Source organism: Larimichthys crocea, chromosome XIII, assembly GCF_000972845.2.
Source record: "Larimichthys crocea isolate SSNF chromosome XIII, L_crocea_2.0, whole genome shotgun sequence".
NCBI lineage: Eukaryota > Metazoa > Chordata > Actinopteri > Sciaenidae > Larimichthys > Larimichthys crocea.
In genome coordinates this window covers 17850767-17872743 of record NC_040023.1, presented here as the reverse complement: position 1 = coordinate 17872743, position 21977 = coordinate 17850767, and the positions used below count along the sequence as shown (strand labels likewise).

At 38.6% G+C, this 21977-nt stretch overlaps 3 protein-coding genes and 1 long non-coding RNA gene across 5 annotated transcripts; 1 reads left to right on the top strand and 3 right to left on the bottom strand.

The window, feature by feature from the left end:
- Nucleotides 1–417: 417 nt before the first annotated feature.
- On the bottom strand, nucleotides 418–2136 carry LOC109141091 (E3 ubiquitin-protein ligase NHLRC1). Its single transcript, XM_019270277.2, has one exon. The coding sequence runs from the start codon at nucleotides 1792–1794 to the stop codon at nucleotides 565–567; it is 1230 nt and encodes a 409-aa protein (XP_019125822.2). The 5' UTR covers nucleotides 1795–2136; the 3' UTR covers nucleotides 418–564.
- Nucleotides 2137–2921: 785 nt separating this feature from the next.
- ptdss1a (phosphatidylserine synthase 1a) lies at nucleotides 2922–11748 on the bottom strand. Its single transcript, XM_019255100.2, has 13 exons — nucleotides 11337–11748; nucleotides 10817–10908; nucleotides 10456–10500; nucleotides 10229–10353; nucleotides 9932–10090; nucleotides 9690–9841; nucleotides 8890–9031; nucleotides 6750–6862; nucleotides 6547–6612; nucleotides 6123–6222; nucleotides 5827–5895; nucleotides 4750–4816; nucleotides 2922–4561 (listed from the first exon to the last, which is right to left on the bottom strand). Exons 1-13 carry the CDS (start codon nucleotides 11519–11521, stop codon nucleotides 4461–4463), a joined length of 1416 nt encoding a protein of 471 aa, XP_019110645.1. The 5' UTR covers nucleotides 11522–11748; the 3' UTR covers nucleotides 2922–4460.
- Nucleotides 11749–15476: 3728 nt separating this feature from the next.
- On the top strand, nucleotides 15477–19616 carry si:ch211-269k10.4 (uncharacterized). Of its 2 annotated transcripts, XM_019271491.2 has the most exons (7): nucleotides 15477–15843; nucleotides 15924–15951; nucleotides 16746–17032; nucleotides 18147–18266; nucleotides 18472–18528; nucleotides 18634–18741; nucleotides 18831–19616. In XM_019271491.2, the coding sequence occupies exons 3-7, from the start codon at nucleotides 16760–16762 to the stop codon at nucleotides 18927–18929; spliced, it is 657 nt and encodes a 218-aa protein (XP_019127036.2). In that variant the 5' UTR covers nucleotides 15477–15843; nucleotides 15924–15951; nucleotides 16746–16759; the 3' UTR covers nucleotides 18930–19616. The 2 variants fall into 2 exon arrangements, with proteins under 2 accessions (XP_019127036.2, XP_010755231.3); XM_010756929.3 differs by lacking the exon at nucleotides 15924–15951 and having other exon boundaries at nucleotides 15478–15799.
- On the bottom strand, nucleotides 19537–21937 carry LOC109137346 (uncharacterized). Its single transcript, XR_002041635.2, has 2 exons — nucleotides 21072–21937; nucleotides 19537–19916 (listed from the first exon to the last, which is right to left on the bottom strand). It is a non-coding gene; the product is annotated as an uncharacterized LOC109137346 (long non-coding RNA).
- Nucleotides 21938–21977: the final 40 nt, after the last annotated feature.

The following is a 21977-nucleotide window of genomic DNA, read 5'->3' as shown; positions in this document are numbered from 1 at the left end:
TCACAAGTAATTTTTTTAAATATATCTTTTGTGTAATTTATCATATTATTATTTGTTTATCTGTATATCTCACACACACCCAAAGACCTGTGATGATCTTAAAACATGCATTAAGTGCAATTATAGAATGTGAACTGCATTTTATGGGACTTAAATTTAAACCCCATTATGGTGAAGGATTTTTTTATTTGTCTGACCTGTCATCACAGGTTTATGGCCTTGTGGACATGAACTGTGACCACGTCAACCAAAAGTGATTTTTCCCTCATATGTAATGTGTAATTTGAAGGATTTTTGTGGCCACAAACGTGAAAGTGTCCAGTATTTATATTTTTATTATTGCGCAACATGTTCTGTCTCAAAATGTTGCATATTGATATTCTTATGTGCAAAACAAAGCATACTTTAGCCCATACCTTTACTTATTTTATTATATTCACATTTATCATTTTTAATGTTTTTTTCAGTACATTGATAAAAACTTGTATTGCCAGATCATTTCATCACTTTATAATATGATAAGCTACATAGTTTCCACATATTCTAGGCCTGTTCGTACATGAGCTATATGATGGGCCCTGCATCAGCTTTAGCAGAATAAATCTTCACTGTGTGGTCTCCGCTGTCCAAAACGACCAGCATGTTGTTCAGTGACACCAGTCCAGTCGGTCGGACAAGGTGGTCTCCCACCAGAGGAGTGAGGGCTGGGCCATTCTGAAGCTTCCCCAAACTCCAAATCATCCCCTGATTGGAGTCAATCACAATCACATCTCCATCTCTGCCAAAGGTCACGCCTGACATGTTTAGCTTCACCATGGACTGCAGGGTCAGGCTGAAACTGTCGGTCTGATAAAGGAGGTGGAAGTCTTTTGAAAACACTCTCAGCCTTGTGTGTTGTTGCCCCCCTTGTGGATGTGTGTCATGAGGTAAATACTCCATCACTGCTATGTTCCCAGTTACCTGACAGCACGCCACTGCTTTTGGATGCTGGAGGTCTGAAATGGCTGTTTGATGCTCCTGAAGGAGACCATGAGCATAGTCCACTTTTACCTGGGACAGTGTGCCAGCCTGGACGTCCGATACCAGGATGTGCCCACAGCTGTTTGTGTCTACACCCCAGGGCATCTTGAAAGAATTTTTGACCGTCGATACATGCTTCCCCCTGGACGTGAAAACCTTCACAGCTTTATCGCCTGCATCAGTCACCACCACATAACCACAGGGAGTCACTGCCACATCCACCGGGTAACAGATCTCCTCACTGGCTCGTCCTTTTTGCCCAAAACTCTGCAGCTTCTTGCCCTGTGAGCTGAACACCACCACTGGCTTCTCTGCATCATGCACCACTACCATCGTCCCTGAAGAGCCTAAAACAGCTATCCCAGTTGGGTTGATAAGAGTCCCCCACCCACCAAAAGCTGCACAGAGGTGCAGAGCTGCGGATGTCAGACTTGTGGCTAAGCCAAGGCCTCCTTTTGGCCTGTGAGGAGGAGCATAGGACAACAACAGCTCCTGCAGGTCAGTAAGAACCAGGCAGTGGGAGGTGCTGTCAATGCTGCACAGCTGTCGACAGAACGGGCACTCCAGCTTCCTCAGGAGAGGGTGTGACAGAGCCGTGATGCATTCTCTGCAAAGTACATGGCCACAGGAAAGAGTCTGTGGTCTGTGCTCCCTCTGCTGAGTGCTGAACTTCTCGAAGCAGACTTTACACTCCAGTAAGTTGATCTGGATCTCTCTCAGAATCCTCTCAGGACTCAGGCTGCCACGACTTGGGGAACCAGGAGTCTTTGCCATGACTTACTGATACAAACTAACGGATGCAGGCTGCAGGAGGTTCAGAAAACCAAGAAAACCAAGAAAAAGGAAGACAGACTTAAGTGAGATGTGGAGAGAGATGAAGAAAGGGATATGAAAGCAGAGCGCTACAACATTTTTGTCAACACACTCATGTCCTGTGCTTTAGGCCCAAAGGGTCACGTGACATTTTGTGCAACACCAAGGCACTCTGCTGCCCTCATCAGGAAATCAACTTAGACACAAGCAGGAAGTTAACTGGTTACAAACATAACCTGGAGAAACAGCAGAAAATTCAGTATTTTATCTGCATAGTAAAAAAAATGCAAGTATTTAAATATTTGACTGGATTCAGGGCCAGGAGATGTTTTAGTGTGTCTGAATACTCACCGTGGGGTGACAACTGCTGAGAATACTAATTACCTCTGCTACTACTGTTCATGTTTATGACTATACAACGCTTTTTGTTGTTCTTTCCAAAGGGAACATCAATGGTACCTTCAAAAACATCTTGTTATAGGTCAGCAGCATAAGGCAGCTATTTCAGTCTGAGTTTCATGGTGTGCAGACCAAGTGAAATCTGATCTGAGCCCGGCTGTGCTTCAGTCAGCCAATCCGGGACTCCTTTGCTGCAGCAGGGCACTCTTCAGGGGTCGAGCAAGGTCATTCATGATTTCCTATTGTTAAGTAGTCAAACGGCTAATTAAAAGATACTATTCATACTACACTAGACTACTGACAGTGTGACTTTCATTCAGTGTCTACAGCCTGAATTAAATGTATATAGTTTTTATCTCTATTTGTAATTTCATTTTATTTCTATAAACATGTTATTTCCATTTTTACTTTTATATAGTTTTCTATTTTCTGAAGATCTCAGCGCAAGTTTGAATTAAATACAAATTTATATTATAGGTTAACTTTAACGCTTGTTTACTGTAGTATAGGTTCATTTTAATGCATGTTTATTGTGTCTCTGGCTTGAATTTTCCTCATGATCTGCCTGTCTGTCTACAAAGTGTACTTAATGAGTAACAAAGGAATTTAGTGTTGAAAGTAGTTTTTAGGTGTGGTGTTGCTGCTCTATTTAAAGCCAAACATGATAAATAAATAAAAGAGAGGAAGAGTTTAAGAGGAAATGTAAAACAATTTAATGTTTCATTATTTCACAGTGAAAAAGAACAGCACAAGTCATCTTCAACGGAATTGCTTTTGGCAAATGACATCTAAATCCAGAGATAATGTACCATTTATAGTGTCTACTGTAGCACGGGAGCCTGGTCCATTGCACAGAGGTCAACATCTGGATTGTCGAGGATTATGAATGATATATATCTGTACTGAGATGATGCCGACGGAGCGGATGAAAATAAACGTTTTAGTAAAGCACTCGAAGCGTCGAAGAATCAAACACAAAAAGCAAAAATTTAGTCTGAGAACAAATTGAGAAAAGTTGGGGAATGAAAAAAAAAAGAACATGCAAACAGGCACAATTAAAATCTTACAATGACAGTGAAAGACATAAAAAGAACAATACTGGTGTCCTGGTGTGCGGTGTTATATAGAGATCTGTTGACTACTCTTGTAACATTTTCCTACTAAAACACTTGATTTGATTTGACACAGCCATGCAAATGCAATATATGCAATAACAAGAAGGTCGACAGTAAAACGAAGCCACCCGCACACACCGACAGGTAGAGCCTGCAGGAACACATGCAGGAATTTGAATAATTGCCCTCTGTTATATCAGTACAGTAAAAGAAAAAGAAAAAACAAGATAGCAGCCACGTGGACAGGAGAGTAAAATCACTCAAGGTCACAATGATTCACAAAATACTCAAACATTACAAAATGTACAGTATTTGCAAAACATTCTGGAAAGTGCTTAAACCGTGTGCTTTGCTTTGTTCCAGGTCAAACACAAAACTTCAGTCGATACCAAGCTAAAGCTGTCTTGCATTGAAATCCTGCCCAGGAAACAAGTGTGAACATCTATGATGCAAATAGACTACCAGTAACAGATGCTAATAATAAAAAAAAGAGGACTTCAGCCTTTCTGTGTTATAAACATAAAGGCTCCAGTTAATGTGATAAATTCTACATCATGGCTTTTAACATTGAAATGTGTTGACCAACATACTGGAATTAAAGCTGGTGTAAACCAGTCAAATGTACAATAACCATCAATGATATACTGTATCGTAGGATAAATGTTTGTAAATTATAGTCTATCAGCTACAATGATCATGCAGTCACATCTATAACTGGCAGTTTTTGTTGCCACCTCTTTCTCTCTCACACACACACACACACACACACACACACACACACACACACAAAATACCTCTTTCTCTCTCTTCACACAGAAACCTGTGATCAGTGGTTTAGGAGCTTTTTTTTTTATGACTACAGCACACAGTTAAGTGTGCATCTCTGTAGTCCAAGCCTCTGTGCACTCCTATTAACACTGCATGGGACCTGTTCATCCACTTAGTCCCTCCTGTCTCTACTCCCTCTTACGGTGGGTGGGGGGTTTTCTAGACTTCAATTACACCAGGAAGTGGCTGTATCTTTACCCCCTCTTTTTTCCAACCTGTGAACCTTCCCACCTGGCTCCTTGGAGTGAGTTCAGGAGTCACTCCACCAGCATCTAGCTCCAACTCCTACTGACTGTCCAGGCCGTTGATGGATTTGGTCTTTCCTAAACTTTTCCCTCTACGTCTGGTGATAGGGCTGTCGCCGTCGCTGTCCACCTCCGTCTCTCCTGGAACATGAGGGTCAAACGCTTGGAGATGAGTTTATAAAAAGACGTAACTGATCTTTACACATTAACATCTTGAGTAGGACATGATTCCAAACACTAGGGGTCAGCCTTTTACAGAAATACATCTGAAGATGAATCTATACTTTTATTTTTTGTGTGGTTGATAATTTACAGTAAAGGCACTGTACCTTTAAATCCTTCGGACATGTAGTCAGCAGATTCTGCGTAATTACTGTCTTCACATTCTGAGAAGCTCTGTTAGAGGAGAGGAGGTCAGTCACATGACACACATACCATTAACTGGACAGGGGACATACAGCAGCTAACTGACTGTGCAGCATTCATAGGTCACTGAAACATAGCACACTTCAAAGGGCAACATATGTGGAGCACATACTCGCCTTGCTTCACCAACCTGCTCAAGAACGACTGTCTTTTATAATGAGTGTTGCAGCTTTATTTAGACGTGACAGAAAGCCACTACGGTAGTGCGATATTTGTCACCTGACACGTGAGAGGGAGTGCTGCCGATGCTGAAACCAGCGGTGAGTTGAGAAGAAAGGAAGGACAGTGTTCTCAGCTTTCTCACAGGCCGTGTCGATGATAGATTACAAAACTTATTCTGCCATTAGCTCATGATCATCGTGACTGTGAGGGACTCACAGTGAATCCTTGAATACATTTTCTTTTCAATTTCATTCAATCTCTTTATGTTTTAAACAGAATTAGAGCTGCCCACCTTCTACTGTTCAATTGTGCACAACTGTAGAAGAGAGGTTAATTTCGAGACTCGGATTAAATCCTTTTTTCCTCACAGAATTTTTCTAAAGTGTTTTGCTTGATATCCACTTTATCCATGGAGTTGGCATGGATAAGCTGCCGGTCTGATTATTATTGTGGTTTTGTTTGGTTTTTTTTTACCTTTTTTTGCCCCACACAGTCAAGGGAAAATGTAATTTTTCCATCATGAATAAATATCTTATCAGAGTGCCCTTAAGGTGAACAAGACGTGTCTGAGTATTTAAAAGTGTTATGTAAATGTTATTAGGTCGACCTAGTACATTTGCCAACTTTTACACTCACTCAGGCACACACTCTCTGACACTGTGCTTGGAAAACTGCTGCATTATTTACATAATGAGATGCATGTCCAAGAGAGGTTTTTGTTTGTTTCCATTCATCTCCAACAAGAATAAAGATCAACATATGTTGCTTTCTATTAACTACATGACATAGCAGAAGCTATGACAAAGCAATAAACATACCTTTTCTCTTGGACCATAATTTTCAGCAAACCACACCATTCCAAATAGACAGAGGAATGTAATGAAGGCCTACAAACAGATCAAACATAACAGAGACTGTTTACTGATTTATGAAAAAAAATCCATAATCAGTAACTTACAGAACAGAAAATGTCATGTTTCAGAACGTTTTTTTTTTTTTGTTAAAACAGACAGGTATGTGAATAATGATAGGATGTTTGCAAAAGATTTCATGTATTTAAAGCCACAGTAATTCATTTTGACACAGAAATGCTGTAATGTGTTTGTGGTCTTACCAAACACAGTAGCCAGAGGATCACATAGAGGATCTGTGTTTTGGAGAACAAGTCCTGTCCAAACTTAATACACGCCAAGGCCTCCAGAAAGGCTATTGCCCTGAGTGGAGAAAAAAAACAACACACACAGCTGAAACCTCTGACCCACCTGTAGTAAACGTCCTCCAAATATGGCCAAACGTGACTTTTACCTGAGAGCAGCGCTATGCTCACTGACATTTGCTTTGTGTAATTTATTACCCTTGTGGATTAGATATCACCTCCTCCTATCTGCTCTCACTGCTTGTGGCTTTTTGATATGTACACCAGTGTTACACTACAGTTTCCATAAAAATCTATGAAGTAGTACAACTCATTTTAGGGGTATTTCTTGAAAGGAAAAAAAAAATCTACTGGTGGCAGCTACAGTTTAGATTTCACTTACCCAAACACCCAGCACTGGGTCCCAACTCTCTTGCACTGTGTGTCTGTAAGGTACGCATAATACTGTCTAAAACAAAAAAAACACACATAATACAAAGGTTAGTAAATTTCATCTGGAACCATATATAGTATAACAAATCTGGCATTATCGGTTTCTAGAGATAATAATATAATAACTCAGAAAACTGTCGTTTGTGTTGTTACCTCACTGTTGGAGCTGTGATGATACCGATGAACAGGATCCGACACCAGCTGAGAGCGTGGCTTGCAGGAAAGATGAAAATGTGCTTGAGGAAGAATGTGTTCAACTCTGTGAGCTGTGAACAAAAGAAGGAAGCAGACGGAAGAAAATAAAGTTTTCATGTTTGAACACAACAAGAATTATAAACACAATGGTGTTTTGATACAGAGCATGTTCATACTTAACGTTTGGTTGCAGAACATTTGAAACCATAAATAGTCAAAATCAATCCACGATGATGCTGCTTGTTTCACTGTGTTTTTGGATCATCATCATCATAGTCAGGTAAGTTGACTCAACCAGTCACGAACATTGTACTGTTTGGCCCTAAAAACCTATTGGTTACTTTTACGATACGTTAAAATATCCTGCTGCACTGTGCTGTAAAGTTACTGTATGAATGAAATGGGCAACAGCTCCTACTACGTTCACCCACTATGGATGTGAGTACCCTTCAACACCCTTAAAGCAGCAAATCAGCAAATTCAGTCTGCCAGAGCCAGCACAACAAAAAACTCTCACTGTTGTACTACTTATGAACTGCATTATATTTTGGCCTTTATTACAGCAGACAGTTTGACCTGTCATAATAATAGGAAAGCAAAGGTGTTAACATAAACACAGTAAGGCCCTGAAATTGAAGCAGCTAAATGGAATACATTCAACATAATTTTTTATTATTTACAATTATGATTTTCCTACTGTGACATGTCAAATTATCTTCTGCAAACGTAGCACATTAACACATTTGTTTATATTATAATCAATAAACAGCTGCAGCAGTTAAACCGTTAAATGGTGCCTGTAGATTAAAGCAGTGTCTTATCTACACAGTCAAATGTTTCCTCACGTGATGCCTGTCCGGTGGCTTTGGCATGCACCGGTCTCTGTTTTTAGGGCCCATAAATCTCTCACGTCACACATTTTGAAGTAATAGCAGGACAAGCACAGGTGTAAAGCAAATAACATTCAGTGACAGCTTTGTTCCATTAACATGTGCCAGCGAGGCCACATACATCAAAGCAGAACCCTGGAAATGGCCCTGCTTCAAGCAATGCATCTATTATTAATGTTATGAGTTACACCTGTGTTCCACGAGTCAAAATGTCGGCTGTAAATAAGGTTTTACTGGCAATGAGACTGTTAATTAGTGGTTTATTACAAGCAGATGCACTGAAAAGGTCAAGCAGTTCAGCCTGTAGTTAAAATGTCTACAGGGCAATCGCAGCAATTGTGAAAGAAATATACAAAATGTTGCCTGCTATAACTTCCTCTTTTAAGCAGTGAAATCTGAGGATTTCTACACTACCTCCTGGTCATTTCCAGCAAAAAGAATATTTGATTTTTTCTCTTTTGTATCCGGCCATGTACAGTATATAGATTGTTTTGTTCAGCCACTTTGGTTTGAGGCACTGACAAAGATTCTCTTACAAGGCGAGTCACACTTGGATTAACAAATTGGCAACAATACGAGCAGTTCATTTAAGGGGACACTTTGTTCAAGCCTTCTCACCCGCACTGCAAGATAATGAGATGGAGGCGCGCTGTCGCGTTATTCATTCATTTGGCCCGGAGCCTTGCGTGGCTGAACCAAGTGAAGAAGGGCAGCTCAAGTGAGAAGAGCTGAGCCGTCCCACGTCTCTTCAACTAATTCACAAAGACTGGTAATTACTATTTAAAGCCTGGAGAGAGTTAGGAGCTTCCTGAGTGAGGGAGAGGGGAGGACAGTGTTGTTTCATCACTGTAGAAAAATGAGAGAAACAGCAGCTTTCATCACCATAGCAGCCAGTGGCTTGAAATTTGGCAGCTGTATTTGACTCTTCAGTGGAGAGCAATGGAGCTTACTCAAGTTCTCCATCCATGGTTTTCTTATTACCATAAATTGCTCCTAATTAATCCAGCCTGTCTTTCACTGTTACAGGATTATCTGCATGTGTCGACACTCATGTATTATATGGATCCATGTGATACGGGTTTTAGATTTCAACAACACAGGAGAAAATTAGATTAGCTTGGACTTAGCGCGCAAAGCACATGGGATGATCCCCGACTAGTCAGTACTTAGTCACCGTGAGACAGCGAGAGGTGTTCTCAGTGACCCACCTGCCAGATGATCATGAACAGATAGACACCAGTCACTCGCTGCAAAGAAGACTTCGGGTCAAGCCAGCGCACATAGGTCCAGCTTGCAGGGGTAAACTGCAACACGGCTCGTTTGATCTTCCCCGTGGTGGTGTGGATGTCCCTGGATGGGAAGCAAAGAAGGATTACAAAGACTTGCAGATAGATTTACAATAAGTATTATGTTAGAGGAGTAGACAAAGCCCGATGAAAGCAATGCCATCACATGAATCATTCAAGTTCCACTCCTACCTTGATGACCTTGTGAGATCATATTTCAAAACAACAATTCATGTATCTTAAGATGGTTTCTAAAGCGGAATAGTTTTTATCATAATGTTACAAAAGAACAGAAGCAAATCTAACGATAGCAGTTACTCGTGTATTATGTTACTCATTGTGACTTAACTGAAAGATTACACGCAAGCCATTCATTTATAGCGTGGATAAAAGTTATGAATGAAATATAAAAAAAACAAACACTTGATGAACACAGTGAAGCTACCTTTCATTGGGCTCATAACAAAAAAAAGAGAATAAAAGGCCCCAAATAACTCCATTATCTTTTATCTTTATCTTGTGATATCCCCCTTTATGGATATATTTTACATTTCGGTTTAAATCAAAGGTGTATAGTGTATTACTGCATGTGCCAGGCTTACAATAAAAATCCCACTTCCCTTTTTTTTTTACAACGTATAAATGGTTAGGGAAGCGTTTCTCTTGGTACTGTATGAAACTGTAACACTGTTGTGATTCATTTCCAGACTGCAAGGTCATACTTAATACTGGCCCAGTGGTAGGTCCTCATCTCCAAAAAGCGACAGACAGTCATGCCAAGCCAGATGCCTCCTCCATTACACAGCAGAATGTCCAGAATCACCTGGTCCCACCAGCACTCGGCAAAGTTAGGCAGCAGATGCATGAAGAATAGCTGTGGAGATTAAGAAGCTATAAGAGTCTGCATCTTATTTGATTAACTGCGAACTTTTACGATAACCTCATCTGCTGCGTGCTTCCTTACCTCAGTAAGTTCCCAGGTAATACTGATGGTCCAGCAGAGGCCATAGCTTCGGATGAGCAGGGCTTTCATACCCCAGCCCCAGAAATGGCTGAAGGCAAAGATGTCAAAATGGCTCAGGATTCTCTCCCAGGTGATGACATGGCAGTTCACAGCATACTCCTGCAGAGAGCAGCGCAGACAACCTCATTACAATGATTGATAATCCCTCGGTAGTGGAACACAGCTGGTGCATGCAAATTAATCACTCTCTCTCTCTCTCTCTCTTTGTGTTTGTGTGCGTAAGCCTACATCACTCACCATTATATCCGCCTCTCTCTTGGCATAACGCAGGTTTGGGTCCAGCCAATACATTAGCTGCTTTACCTGCTGCCAATTGAGGAAAATGATGAAAACAAGGAAGAGGAAGTAGAGCACACTCAGACCTAAACAGCAAAGAGACATGAAGAAGAAGGGGGAGAAATTTAACAAACAAAACCCAAACAAGCTTTTTTAAAAAATCCTTGGAAACTTTTAGCAACACTCACCAAAAACTATTCGCCATATCGCTGGATGCGGTCGAGTGAATGGACCTGGAGTGAGGCAGATAAAGACACAGTGTCAGAGATTATGATCTACGACAAGTGAATGAATGGAAACAGGTTTCTCATTATGCAAAAAAAGGACGAGACAAGCTATTCTTTGTACGCTTTTAGTCCTCATATGCATGGACGCTTTTCTTCCTGTTGCTGGATGAGTCTCGATAATGAGGTCCTTATCGAGGCTCTTCTTTACTCTGACTAAAAAGGTGTAATATAAAGCTTTACTGTGATAACTGAGGCGCTATGCAAACAGGCTTGACTACAAAAAGACATTGACTTCATTGCTCTTTTTTTTGTTGTTGCTCACCGTTAGGAAATGCCAAAACACTGATGACAAGGAAAAAGGAGATGACCAGGATGAGCCCCACCCAGAGGTTACTGTCAGGATTTCCATCATCTCTGCAGAGTTAGGGGGGGGGTAAACATAAATATCAGCATGTTAGACAGTCCTTTATATACACAGTCCGTGCTTTGTGTCTATTTAACATCTGTCCTGATGTGAATCAGCCTCACATATCTTCTCATATTATCAGTGCAGGGCAAACAGGCAGATAAATAAATCACCTCTGTGCTGTGACTCGTTTCCTTTGCTCTGTTACATTGTTGTAGCTAAAGCCAGCAGATGAAAACAGACGTTTTATGTCATAAACACTTCTTTCCCTTCAGCTTGAATAAACATGGCAAACATATGAAGTTGTTCCAGTGGTTTTTATGTGGATGAAACGTGATAAAAACAGCAGCAAAGCCTCCCTCCGTGTACCTGGCACTGTCACAGCATCACTAGCCTCCTAGCGCCGAGCTAAGGCTAAAGCTAAAGGCTAACTCACCTCGCGAAGGCGAAATACATCAGGCTGAGCACCGTGCATGTCAGCAGCGTGATGGTGTGCGGCCTGTAGAAGAAGTCTATGGTGATGTCCTCAACCTGCTGCTCGTTTATCATCCGGAAATGCATTCTGTAATTCACATCATCCTTGCTTAAGGTGTGAGAGCCGCCGCTGTACAAGGACGCCATCGATGGACGCGGTCAGGAGAGGAGCAGCATGAGAGAGAGAGAGAGAGAGAGAGAGAGAGAGAGAGAGAGACCTGCACCAACAACTGTGTCCACAGGAAACTGTTACATATATATATTATGCATGTATATAAAATGTCACACAGCTACCCGGGAGAGTTTGACAGCTGAGTGAGAAAGCAAGCAAGAGAGGGTTAAAAGAAGAGGAAGACAGTTTTAGAGAAACTGTTCACTTTTGATTGTGATTGGTGTGCACGGTTGTAGGGAGTGTCCCAAAGCGGAAGAGTCCCCATGTCTTCCTTCATCATGTGCCGCTATCATTGTTTTTTTTTGTTTGTTTTTTTTTTGCGTGACCTCCATGCCATGCAAACACTTTAAACTTTAAACTAAACGGAAGCTCAGAGGGGATAGGGCCTTTTCTGTTGCTGGTCCTAAATTGTGGGATGACCTCCCTTTACGCATTAGACAAGCCCCCTTCACTGTCCATTTTTAAAACACGTCTTAAGACCCATTTTTATTCCTTGGCTTTTAACCCAGCATGAGACTCTGTTTCTGTTTTTGCTTTAATATTATTTTAACATTGTTTTATCGTTTATTATTGTTTTTATATTGTTCTTTGTTTTATATGTCTTATTTCATGTTCTATTTTATGTACAGCACTTTGTGTCAGCTGCAGCTGTTTTTAAAGGGCTTTATAAATAAAGTTGAGTTGAGTTGAGTTGAGTAAAAGCTTGACTGACTGCTTCTGTGTGCACCAAATTAATGGATTTATCTTTAAAATGTCACCCTCCTTATGTTATTATCTTTAAAAATAAAAATAAAAATGCATGACATGATTTGAGGGACTTGAACAGTGTGCAACACTCACAACAGTTATTTGAATGTCAAATGAATATGTTTCCTAGAATACATCTGTGGCTGAAAGGTAAATATACTTTAACTTTCATTTGGTGTGTGTTTATCGCCCCCATGTGTTGGCTCATAAAAAAAAAAAAAACATCCTCAGCTCCCAGCAGGGGTCCCTGTCGTTGTGCAAGAGTTTCCTGATCTCTACACTTTCATTAACCTGAGCAAATGGGTTGATTAAAAAGCTCACCTACTGTAGCTATACAATCAATACATGCACAAAAAATATGAGCAATAAGGTTGTAAAGAGCATGTTTTGTAGTACCACTGACCTCTACCCAGGGGAAAGGATCAGTTTCNTCAGCTCCCAGCAGGGGTCCCTGTCGTTTTTTTTTCATTAAGAAGCATGTGCAAGAGTTTCCTGATCTCTACACTTTCATTAAACTGAGCAAATGGGTTGATTAAAAAGCTTACCTACTGTAGCTATACATGCACTAAAAATATGAGCAGTAAGGTTGTAAAGAGCATGTTTTGTAGTACCACTGACCTCTACCAAGGTTGTAAAGAGCATGTTTTGTAGTACCACTGACCTCTACCCAGGGGAAAGGATCAGTTTCAGAGGCTGCAGAACAGATTTGGGTGCACAAAAGTACCTAAAACTTTACATTTTCATGCCAGGTATTTATATATTTTTGGACGTAACATATCAAGTAAATTGTGGCTTGTTCTCTCTGGGAATACACTGTTATATGTCATGTTATTACTTCCTCTTTTTGTAACTATCCTATCTTATGAGCCCAAAGAACATTTCATTTGTTGTTAATAGCATAATATGTGTTACAGAATGTCGATTTACTATTTTAGATCATAACGCTGCTGACCTGAAAACCAACTAAATTAATTATTTTTGGCTGTTATTTGTCATTGTCCAAAGGACAATGTCTTCCACAAGAGGACAAATGAACCTTTAATCAACAAAATAATCACCTTTATTTGCACAAAACAGAGTTACACATTTATTTACAACGAACAGAGGCAATGATAATAATAAAAAAATCTGTGAATGTGTAAGTATAAAAAAGTAAAATGCGCTATGGATAAAAAAGCAATTAAATTAAATCTTAAGGACAGTTTGATGCTGAAGTTGGAGGTGGAGAGATGACAATATAAGATTCTGCAGGACGTAGAAATCAGAACACCAATACTTTTTTTTTTTTTTTTTACTGATGGTCTATACAGTTATAACATTATTAAACAATGCATTATAAACAGTTAAATTGCATATTTTCCAGCTACTTCTAAAATGAAAACAATAATTAATTTACATTCTTTGTCTGCTGTAAGTTGAGGGCATATAAATTGTTGAGCTCCGTCAAACCTTTAAACTCAGTCTGCCTGTTTGAGCAGTACGATGGGCTGTAGAAAAAAGAATGACCACTATTAGTTACTGACCCCTTACAGTATCTGTATTTGCTGTGTGTTTGAAGAAAATTACATACCAAAGTGTTGAAATGTTTTCTGCATATAGCTTTGCTCAACCAGTAGATCAAGAATATAGCAATCAGCTTCTCAACAGCCAGCAGGGTCATGATCAGTCCACGGATTCCTTTATGGAGATCTGAAAGCTGTTGAGACAGAGGTGGAAGTGAACACACGTTTATTGTATTTCAGAGAGCAGCAGATGTTTCTTAATAAATGACAATGGCTGTTTTCCTTTACCTCGAAACTGGGTTCTGCCAAATTGACTGCACAAAAGCAAGCAGCCACAATCGACCAGAATAAGCTGACGATGTTCAGAGAGAATGAAAGCTTTGACTGGAAGGTGTAAAAGGCAGAAAATGGAAATCATTAGCAAGAAAAAAACACTGTAATACTAATTAATTTCCCTGCAAACTAGGATTAGTCAATGAGTTTCAGCTTGTTTAAGTTATGAGATTTATACATTATATGCACAATTTTTAAAATCCAAATTAAATATTTCCCTTCCCCACATCTCCTTCATCATCTGTTGGACTAAAATGTTTGTTGGCTACAATCACTTTGTACTTACCGGTGCAAGTTTTCAAAGAAAAATAAAGCAAAACAAAAGTCTGATTAAAAAAAAAAAAAAAACTTTTAAAACTTTTAAAACTACATTTTCATCTTTCCACATGCATGTTCGGGCGTCGTCCGGCAGCGTAGGACAGCATACCAGCAACCACATACTAAGATATTGATAAAACATATATATATTAATTTAAGATAATATGATGATAAACTTTAAGGAAACTGAAATGTTCAGCAGCAAAAGGAAGAAGAAGAACAGATGTAGATATAGATGGATATACTGTTCATCATCAATCCGACTGCATTTCCTTAATTATACAGACTTCTCACAGAATCACATGAATCTAATAATAACTTATGGCAGTGAATCTAAATTTTAGTTTTGCATTTGTATTTACCACAACACAGGGTAGAGTGTAGTTTTTGATGTTGGACCATGCGTTGGAGGACAGACCTCCAGTCTGAGAGAAGATCAGGCCAAGAATCACAATGAACAGACCAGCAATGGCTTGGGCTGCCTAATAAATCATAATAAATGAAAAAAAAGACATAAAAATATCTCATTACAATGCTGCTTTTTCTGTTTGTAATATAATGCCACAAATACAAATTTGTGATTAGAATCCACTTGTGTAAAAAAAAACAACTGAACTTACTCCGAGAGGTTTAGGTTTTCCATTGAGAACAAAGATCTTGAAGGAATCTTTGTACACACACTGAAATCTCTCTGGCATCAGTTGACCCACTCGAGCGCTTTTTACACTCCCAATGGGAATGGTGATGATCATTGATTCATCACACACAAATGTCTTCTTCATTCTCCTGTGAACAAGAATAGCAAAGTAAAGAATGTTAAAGCAGTTTGTATGACTGTCGTAGTCTGTTTCTTGGGGTTTTTACCTTCTTTTTTTGTCTCGTATCTTGATTCAGACCCGAAATTCTCTTCTTTGTCAAATGAGGTTAACAAGGAAATGATCTAGCATGCAAATGGTCGTTGTCTCTCTCTTTTTTTCTCTTTTCTCTCTCTCTTTTCTCTCTCTCTCTCTCTCACACACACACACACACACACACACACAAACACAGAAACCACAGTTTTTTCACGCAGAATTTGACAAACATTCAAAATTGTTAAGACTTAATATCTTAATATACAACTTATTTGTGTTCATAAACTGTAGAAAAATGGTGTTTTTGTTGAATATGAAATACTGTGCCATGACAAACAACTTATGATGGTAAGTGCTGAACATGATGATTCTGTACATACCAGTGGCAGAGTGAGGAAGTTAAGGTGTGAGGCGACCTCATCTTTCAGAGTGTTTGCAGGCACTTGCTCGAGACACACACAGAGTGTGAAATAGACACTTCTCAAGAAAACGAGGAACGAAAGTAAGAATCAGTCTAAAATCTTTCTTGAAAAATACCAGAAAAAACGGCTTTGTTGTACATATTTGAGTCTGAATTTATAAGCCTCTTAAAGTCTGTGTATACATGTGTATGTTCTCTAGTACGTCGAAACCTTTGTGTCATCTAAGACTAAAGTAAGTATATGACAATAAATGTGTGAATACTTTGTACTAATGTGTTGCTGTGTAAAGTTAGAGGATCGAGAAACTTACATAGAATTACATTGCACTTACTTGATGTTGCCCGAAAAGCTACAAATGTGCAATGTCATTATCCGGTTTGTTTGAAAAAGATCTGGCATTGATGAACAGATTTCATTAAGCCAGTGTTACTTAGTTTTCAACTCTGAAAGTCTTGCACTGGACAGTAAATGTATGAATCTGTAAGCACCTATAAATATGTTAATCCTTCATTCTGAAAAATATTTCAGTACTTTACTGTTATTTAAAATTCTACCTTCATTTACTATTGTTTCTTTCTGGTTTGTTGCAAATCCAAGAACAAACTATGTTTATGAGCAACTGCAATAAAACCATATCATATTTGGTATCAAACATATATACAAGAAAAACAGAAACACCTGCACAATATTTTACTGTGTATTGAGAGGCAATTAAAAACTACTGTAAAATATTACGTTGTTTAATATGTTTAGATGTGATTGGCACAATTGTTCGAGCGTCCACTTGGTCCTCGATGCTTTTAAAGCTGTACTTTGTGGTGCTGATTGTGTTATAGTTATATATTAATGCAATACAACAATACAAAAAACAGCTGAATCATCACCACAGTGTCAGCAACAACTTCATTTTGACAGTTTATCACGAGACTGTTGTATGGCATTGCGTTAATATGCACAAAGGTTTCTACTTCTACAACTTAAAGAACCGAAAATCATTGTATTGAGAAAAAAATATAATTCCTCCAGATCAGAGAAGCACCATGGCCTGTGCCGATGTCGACATGGACATTCATGGAGAAGATTATGACTGGGCTGAGCCATCAGAAGATAATTGGAATGAGCCTCACGGAGATGACAGGAGAGAGCCACACAGACGTGATGGGAGAGGGGCAGACACAGACGACTGGAAAGAGCCACACAGAGGTGATGAGAGAGAGGCACCAGTGGTCCAACATTACCAAGCGTTAGAGTTCGTGCCAGACGAGAAAGGGCCACTGCATGACCTGCTGCAGAAACAGCCGGCAGTGTTGGGGGTAAGAGTGACAAAGTAAAGTAAGAAAAACAAGAGATGTTGATTCAACCTTACGATGATTTCTGGTGTTGGTGTTGTACCCTGTTTGTACTTTAAGCTTATTTTACTGCAAGAAAATTATAGTTGTTTATGTATTACATACACATTAGGGCATGTGACTTTGGTTTTTAAATCTCAAAAGTAGTGTAGCTCATTAGAGTTTCTTTTCATGAATCCTCCAAAAAGAGGACATAGAAATGATGATGCATTGCAAAGTAGTATTTGGAAAATTAGATCACATTTCTATCGTACCTTTATTCTGAGAAAAATGTGAAGCACTCCACTGATGCATGGTGCTGACTTGTTCACCAGGTGCAGTTGGGGTCTTGCTCAATGACACCTATCAAACTACCAACCATGCAGTGACTGGACAACATGGTCTACCAGTGTGCATTAATTCTCTTAGCAATGCAATTGAAAGAACAACTTTCTGAGAGTCTAATCCAAACAAACATTAAGCGTTAGTTTCGTGTGTTAAAGCGATTGTAATCTGGTCTTTACATAGAAGCTCTTTATTTAGTCCAGGAATTAGTGATCATAATGTGTCCCTTCCTGTGATAATCACTTAATACCTAAAAGTATTTACAAGTCAATCCATCCAGTGTATCACAAACAGATGCAGAAAGAGGGCTGTCCAAAATGACTTTTGCACCCATTATGTGTTGATTTGGACAGCAGCAACAGGAAATGGGTGGTTTTGTGGTATTCTGCTTTGTCAGTGTAAAGGCTGAAGTTTCATATTATTCTGTCCAGGTGACAGTATTCTTAAATGTCAAATAACTGGTTTGCATGGAAACCATACACAAAAACAATACTAAAGATCAGGCATATGCAAGATTTAACTAATATTATGCATGACTAAACACAAGATGATCATGCTTGCTGAAGTCTTTTATACTTTATGTCCATGTCAAGTCCATTTTCTCATACTGACCTTCTATATTTTTGTTTAGCACATGCATCCTTTCTGTGTTTTGTTTATTTTAATGGAAATTAAGCTAACACAATAAGTTAATCTTATAATATTTACTATAATATTTACTTAAATGTTCACAAAATCTCTCTTCCTTTGTCAGTCTCTGCAGATAATGAGCGGCCTCTTCAGTGTTGGAGTGGGAATTATTTTTGCTGCAACTCAGAACATTAATGATTCTCTCCTCACTTTGTTCAGAGCTTCCCACCTGAGCGGGGTGCTCGTAAGTCTCTGCTCAAATTGCTTCATTATAAACCGAAGGAGAAAATTCATGCACCAATATAGCTGATATAACTATACGGTTTTCAAGAATTAGTCAAAAGAAATACTTTCAAATTGTCTTTAATATAAAGACTTGTCAAATCAAACAGTGTGAAAACTTACTGATGTTTTCATTCAGCTCTAAACTGCATTCTTCTTCTCTGCAGTTCATCATTGCTGGATTTGTTTCCAACCTGTTGTTCAAATATCCAGGATTACTTACTGTAAGTACTACTCAATGCATGCCCAATAAACAATACAATGAAGGTGATAATTAGCTGAATATATGAAGTAAATAATGAAAGATCAATGTATGATTTATGTTCCAGGTGTCCCTCATGATTAACTGCGGCTGTATTGTTGTAGCTGTAAGTGCAATGATTCTGATGTCTGTGGACCTGATTCTATGGGATACAAGATATGCTGAGCATTGGGGGGTAAGACAAAAGGAAGAACTTCATTCAGCACCAGATATTTACATATAAAACTAATGTAGAACTAATATATACTTCATCTTTTTTAACAGGTGGAACTGTTCGAACTTTGTGTCGTGATGCTCGAGGTTCTCCTCTCTGCAATCCTCTGCTTCTGGTTCTCAAAAGAGAAACGTGCTAAATCACCATGATTTAAGATGCCGATATTTTTTGAGAAGAAATCACTTAATATTTTAAATGCTTGTAGATAGACGGTTAGGGCACTGTACTGTAGTTTCTAATAGAAGATATGCTGCTGTATTAGTAAACTTTTTTTTTGTACATGGAGGTGCGTGGCTTTCAGTTCTCTCGATTGCCTCTATTGGAGATAAACCCCTGCTAAAAGCCTGGGCTGTGGTCTACGTCTGATGTTTCACTCGGACTGAGAAAAAAATTTGTGGTGAACAAATGTCAGCTTCTCTCATGCGAAGGAAAACCCACTTCTTCATCTCTCTCAACCTCTGTGTCTGTTTGAGTAACGGTAGCAGCGAGTCTCATAGGGCTGCTCTATCTGTCGCTCCGCAAGGGTCTCTGTGTGGTTTTACACTTGTGCTTGGTTATCAGTGGAAATATCCATGAACTGTTTTCAGCTGCATTCACACTTTCAGCCGGTATCTCAGTGTCAGAGTGGCTGAACTATGGAGAGGGTGTGTTTTGTTATTGTATAGACTTCAAATGTATATTTTACTTGATTATATCTTCTGGTAGCAATACCTTATTTCTTCTTAACATAACTTTGGTAAAGAAATGAATACAACATGTTTTAAACATTTTAATCATCTGTACAAACTTATCACAACACCGGACTGGCAACAAAATAAAACAAAAGAAATACAACAGTACAACATTGTCTGGATTGATCTGTCTGCTATTTTTTGTTTTGTAAAATACATAATAAAAAAAAAAACTCATCTACAATATAAACACTGATTCATACCTAGTTAATTAAAACAAATGTACAGACCACTGACGTACCATAATGGCAGTGTGTATTATGTGTCAATTTCCAATTTACAGTATCATAATGAAATGTCATAATAGCTGAGCTTCATCAGTTGAAGTCTTAGTGCTCTGCGGCTGAACTCTTGATATACAAACTGCTGTGGCATCAAGTAGCGTTCAGCTTGAGGACTTCACAGCTATGAAGAAAGAAAGAAGACACAAGAAAGGGGATTTAGAAAAATGTTGTTTTTACACATTATGCATACAAATGAATACATGTCAGCTAAGAGACCCATTTAAACACCTTTAGATGTAAAATGGCATCACACAATACAATTTTGACACACGCAATTTTGTCAAACCAAACGTTTAAGGTTTGAATTATTAAAAACTTTCAGTTATTATTTTGAAATTGGGTGGAATTTCTCCCATGCCCTTCTCTAAAAGTAGCAACTATGTAAAGGGGAATGCATAATATATTTTATTGAAGTGTTAAAGCAATGCCATTGTCAAAATGTGTGTATATACTTTCGTCTTTCATACTTATTTAAAAGTCTATAACTTTGCTATGAGTTTACATGGAATCTTTTTGACTAGATTCTTATGCTACTTACAAATGAAAAGACAATTACTTTACATTTATCACTGACTGGAGCTTAAAGAATGAATACAGAATGTTACACAGTAGGGGAGATTTCAGGGAAGCTAGTGCATATTTTAATCTATTAATAATAAAGAACACTTTGCTCTGTCTGACTTATCCAAACAAGCAAACACATTTATTTTTTTTTACTCTCTTTGATGACATATTTAAACATATTTTAATATTAACACTGAAGTGATTATTTATTGCACATGCCTTCAGTTTCCTACATCCTTTCCCATTATGTACGATAAAAGCATTAAACTGATTTGAACATTAAAAAAACATTAAAAAAACAACAGGTTCAACAGTTGAAAAAGACAAAACTCTGGCATCAACAGAAAAACTCTTTTAACATTACATGCATTCCAAAGCCCCAAAACAAAGGTTGTAACAGAGCATGCATGCATTCAAACATACATATCATGACAACATATATCTTATCACATCTCATCCTCATGTCAAACAGATGCACAGAGGAAATCAAGTGTTAAACATGAGGGAGATAGAGAGAAGTTTACCCAACAAACCACCCATCGCTGAGAGCCCTCTAACCCATCAGGACACATTGCCATGCAGCACACAACAAAGGAACCCAAAAGCGCATTTCCACACAGATTAGTAGTCAGGCCACAAGTTCCTCACAGATGTTAATAAGGGTGTGACGGTAACAACACAGATGTCCACTCTGGTGACACAAGTTACTTACTGATCTAAAAAACTCTCAGCTCTGAGTCAGACCACAGTAGAGAGGCCTACTGCTATATGAGAGGTGTTGCTCTGGTAAAAACAAAACAGCAAAAAGTTCATAAGCGAGACCGAAAGCTTCAGCTTATTTAAAATCAACTTCAAATATATCAGCTCATGTACAAAAGTTTTCCCACACTTGTTACAATGAGTCTAATCGGCTTGTGCAGTTTGTTATATCCTATTATAGCTTTTAACAACACATTATATAATAACTTGACACAATGAATCTAATTTTAGTTCATTATGTAACAACTAAAACACAATGTGTAATAGTGGCACTTAAAATGAAAATGTAATATGGTGCATTGTGTAATAACTAACCAAAGTGTATGTCCTTATCTTAAATTCGGCCAGCATTATAATGGACTCTTATCGCTATAGAAGACTCTGTATTGAGCAGTAACACAATCAGCTTTTTATCATCAATCATCAAAGAGCAGCTGCTAGAGACTCTTCAGTCTTGATTCTTCGATCTTGATCCTGAACTGTTTCACATGACCACATATCAGTGCACAGTTTAAAAACACATACAATACTAGCTTCAGTCAAGTAATCAGCATCGTACTAAAATGTTTCTAATTACCATCTTTTCTAACCTTTATTGTTTTTATTTGTGCGTGAAGGCAAAAGCAAAAACTACATTCACAAAAGGAGAAGCACTTCAGGATATGATCTAATGCAGCGCAAACTTGCATCTGAAACTGACTGTGTCTTTTTTTGTAACTGAAAAGAGGAACACTATTACACACAATCACAATCCAAAGTGCGCACATATTTAAATAAATAAATAAATATACCATATGGCCCAGACTTTAATACCTTTTTACTCTGTACTAGTACACTTTGGACTGTAGTTGCCATACTA

Coding starts and splice junctions, on each gene's coding strand:
- si:ch211-269k10.4 (XM_019271491.2), top strand. CDS start 16,760: ATGGCCTGTGCCGATGTCGACATGGACATTCATGGAGAAGATTATGAC. Junction 18,529..18,633: donor AATATCCAGGATTACTTACT/GTAAGTACTACT, acceptor TTTATGTTCCAG/GTGTCCCTCATGATTAACTG. Junction 18,742..18,830: donor GATATGCTGAGCATTGGGGG/GTAAGACAAAAG, acceptor CTTTTTTAACAG/GTGGAACTGTTCGAACTTTG.
- ptdss1a (XM_019255100.2), bottom strand. CDS start 11,521: ATGGCGTCCTTGTACAGCGGCGGCTCTCACACCTTAAGCAAGGATGAT. Junction 9,032..9,689: donor TACCACTGGGCCAGTATTAA/GTATGACCTTGC, acceptor CTTCCCATCCAG/GGACATCCACACCACCACGG. Junction 5,896..6,122: donor TCCTCTGGCTACTGTGTTTG/GTAAGACCACAA, acceptor ATCTGTTTGTAG/GCCTTCATTACATTCCTCTG.
- LOC109141091 (XM_019270277.2), bottom strand. CDS start 1,794: ATGGCAAAGACTCCTGGTTCCCCAAGTCGTGGCAGCCTGAGTCCTGAG.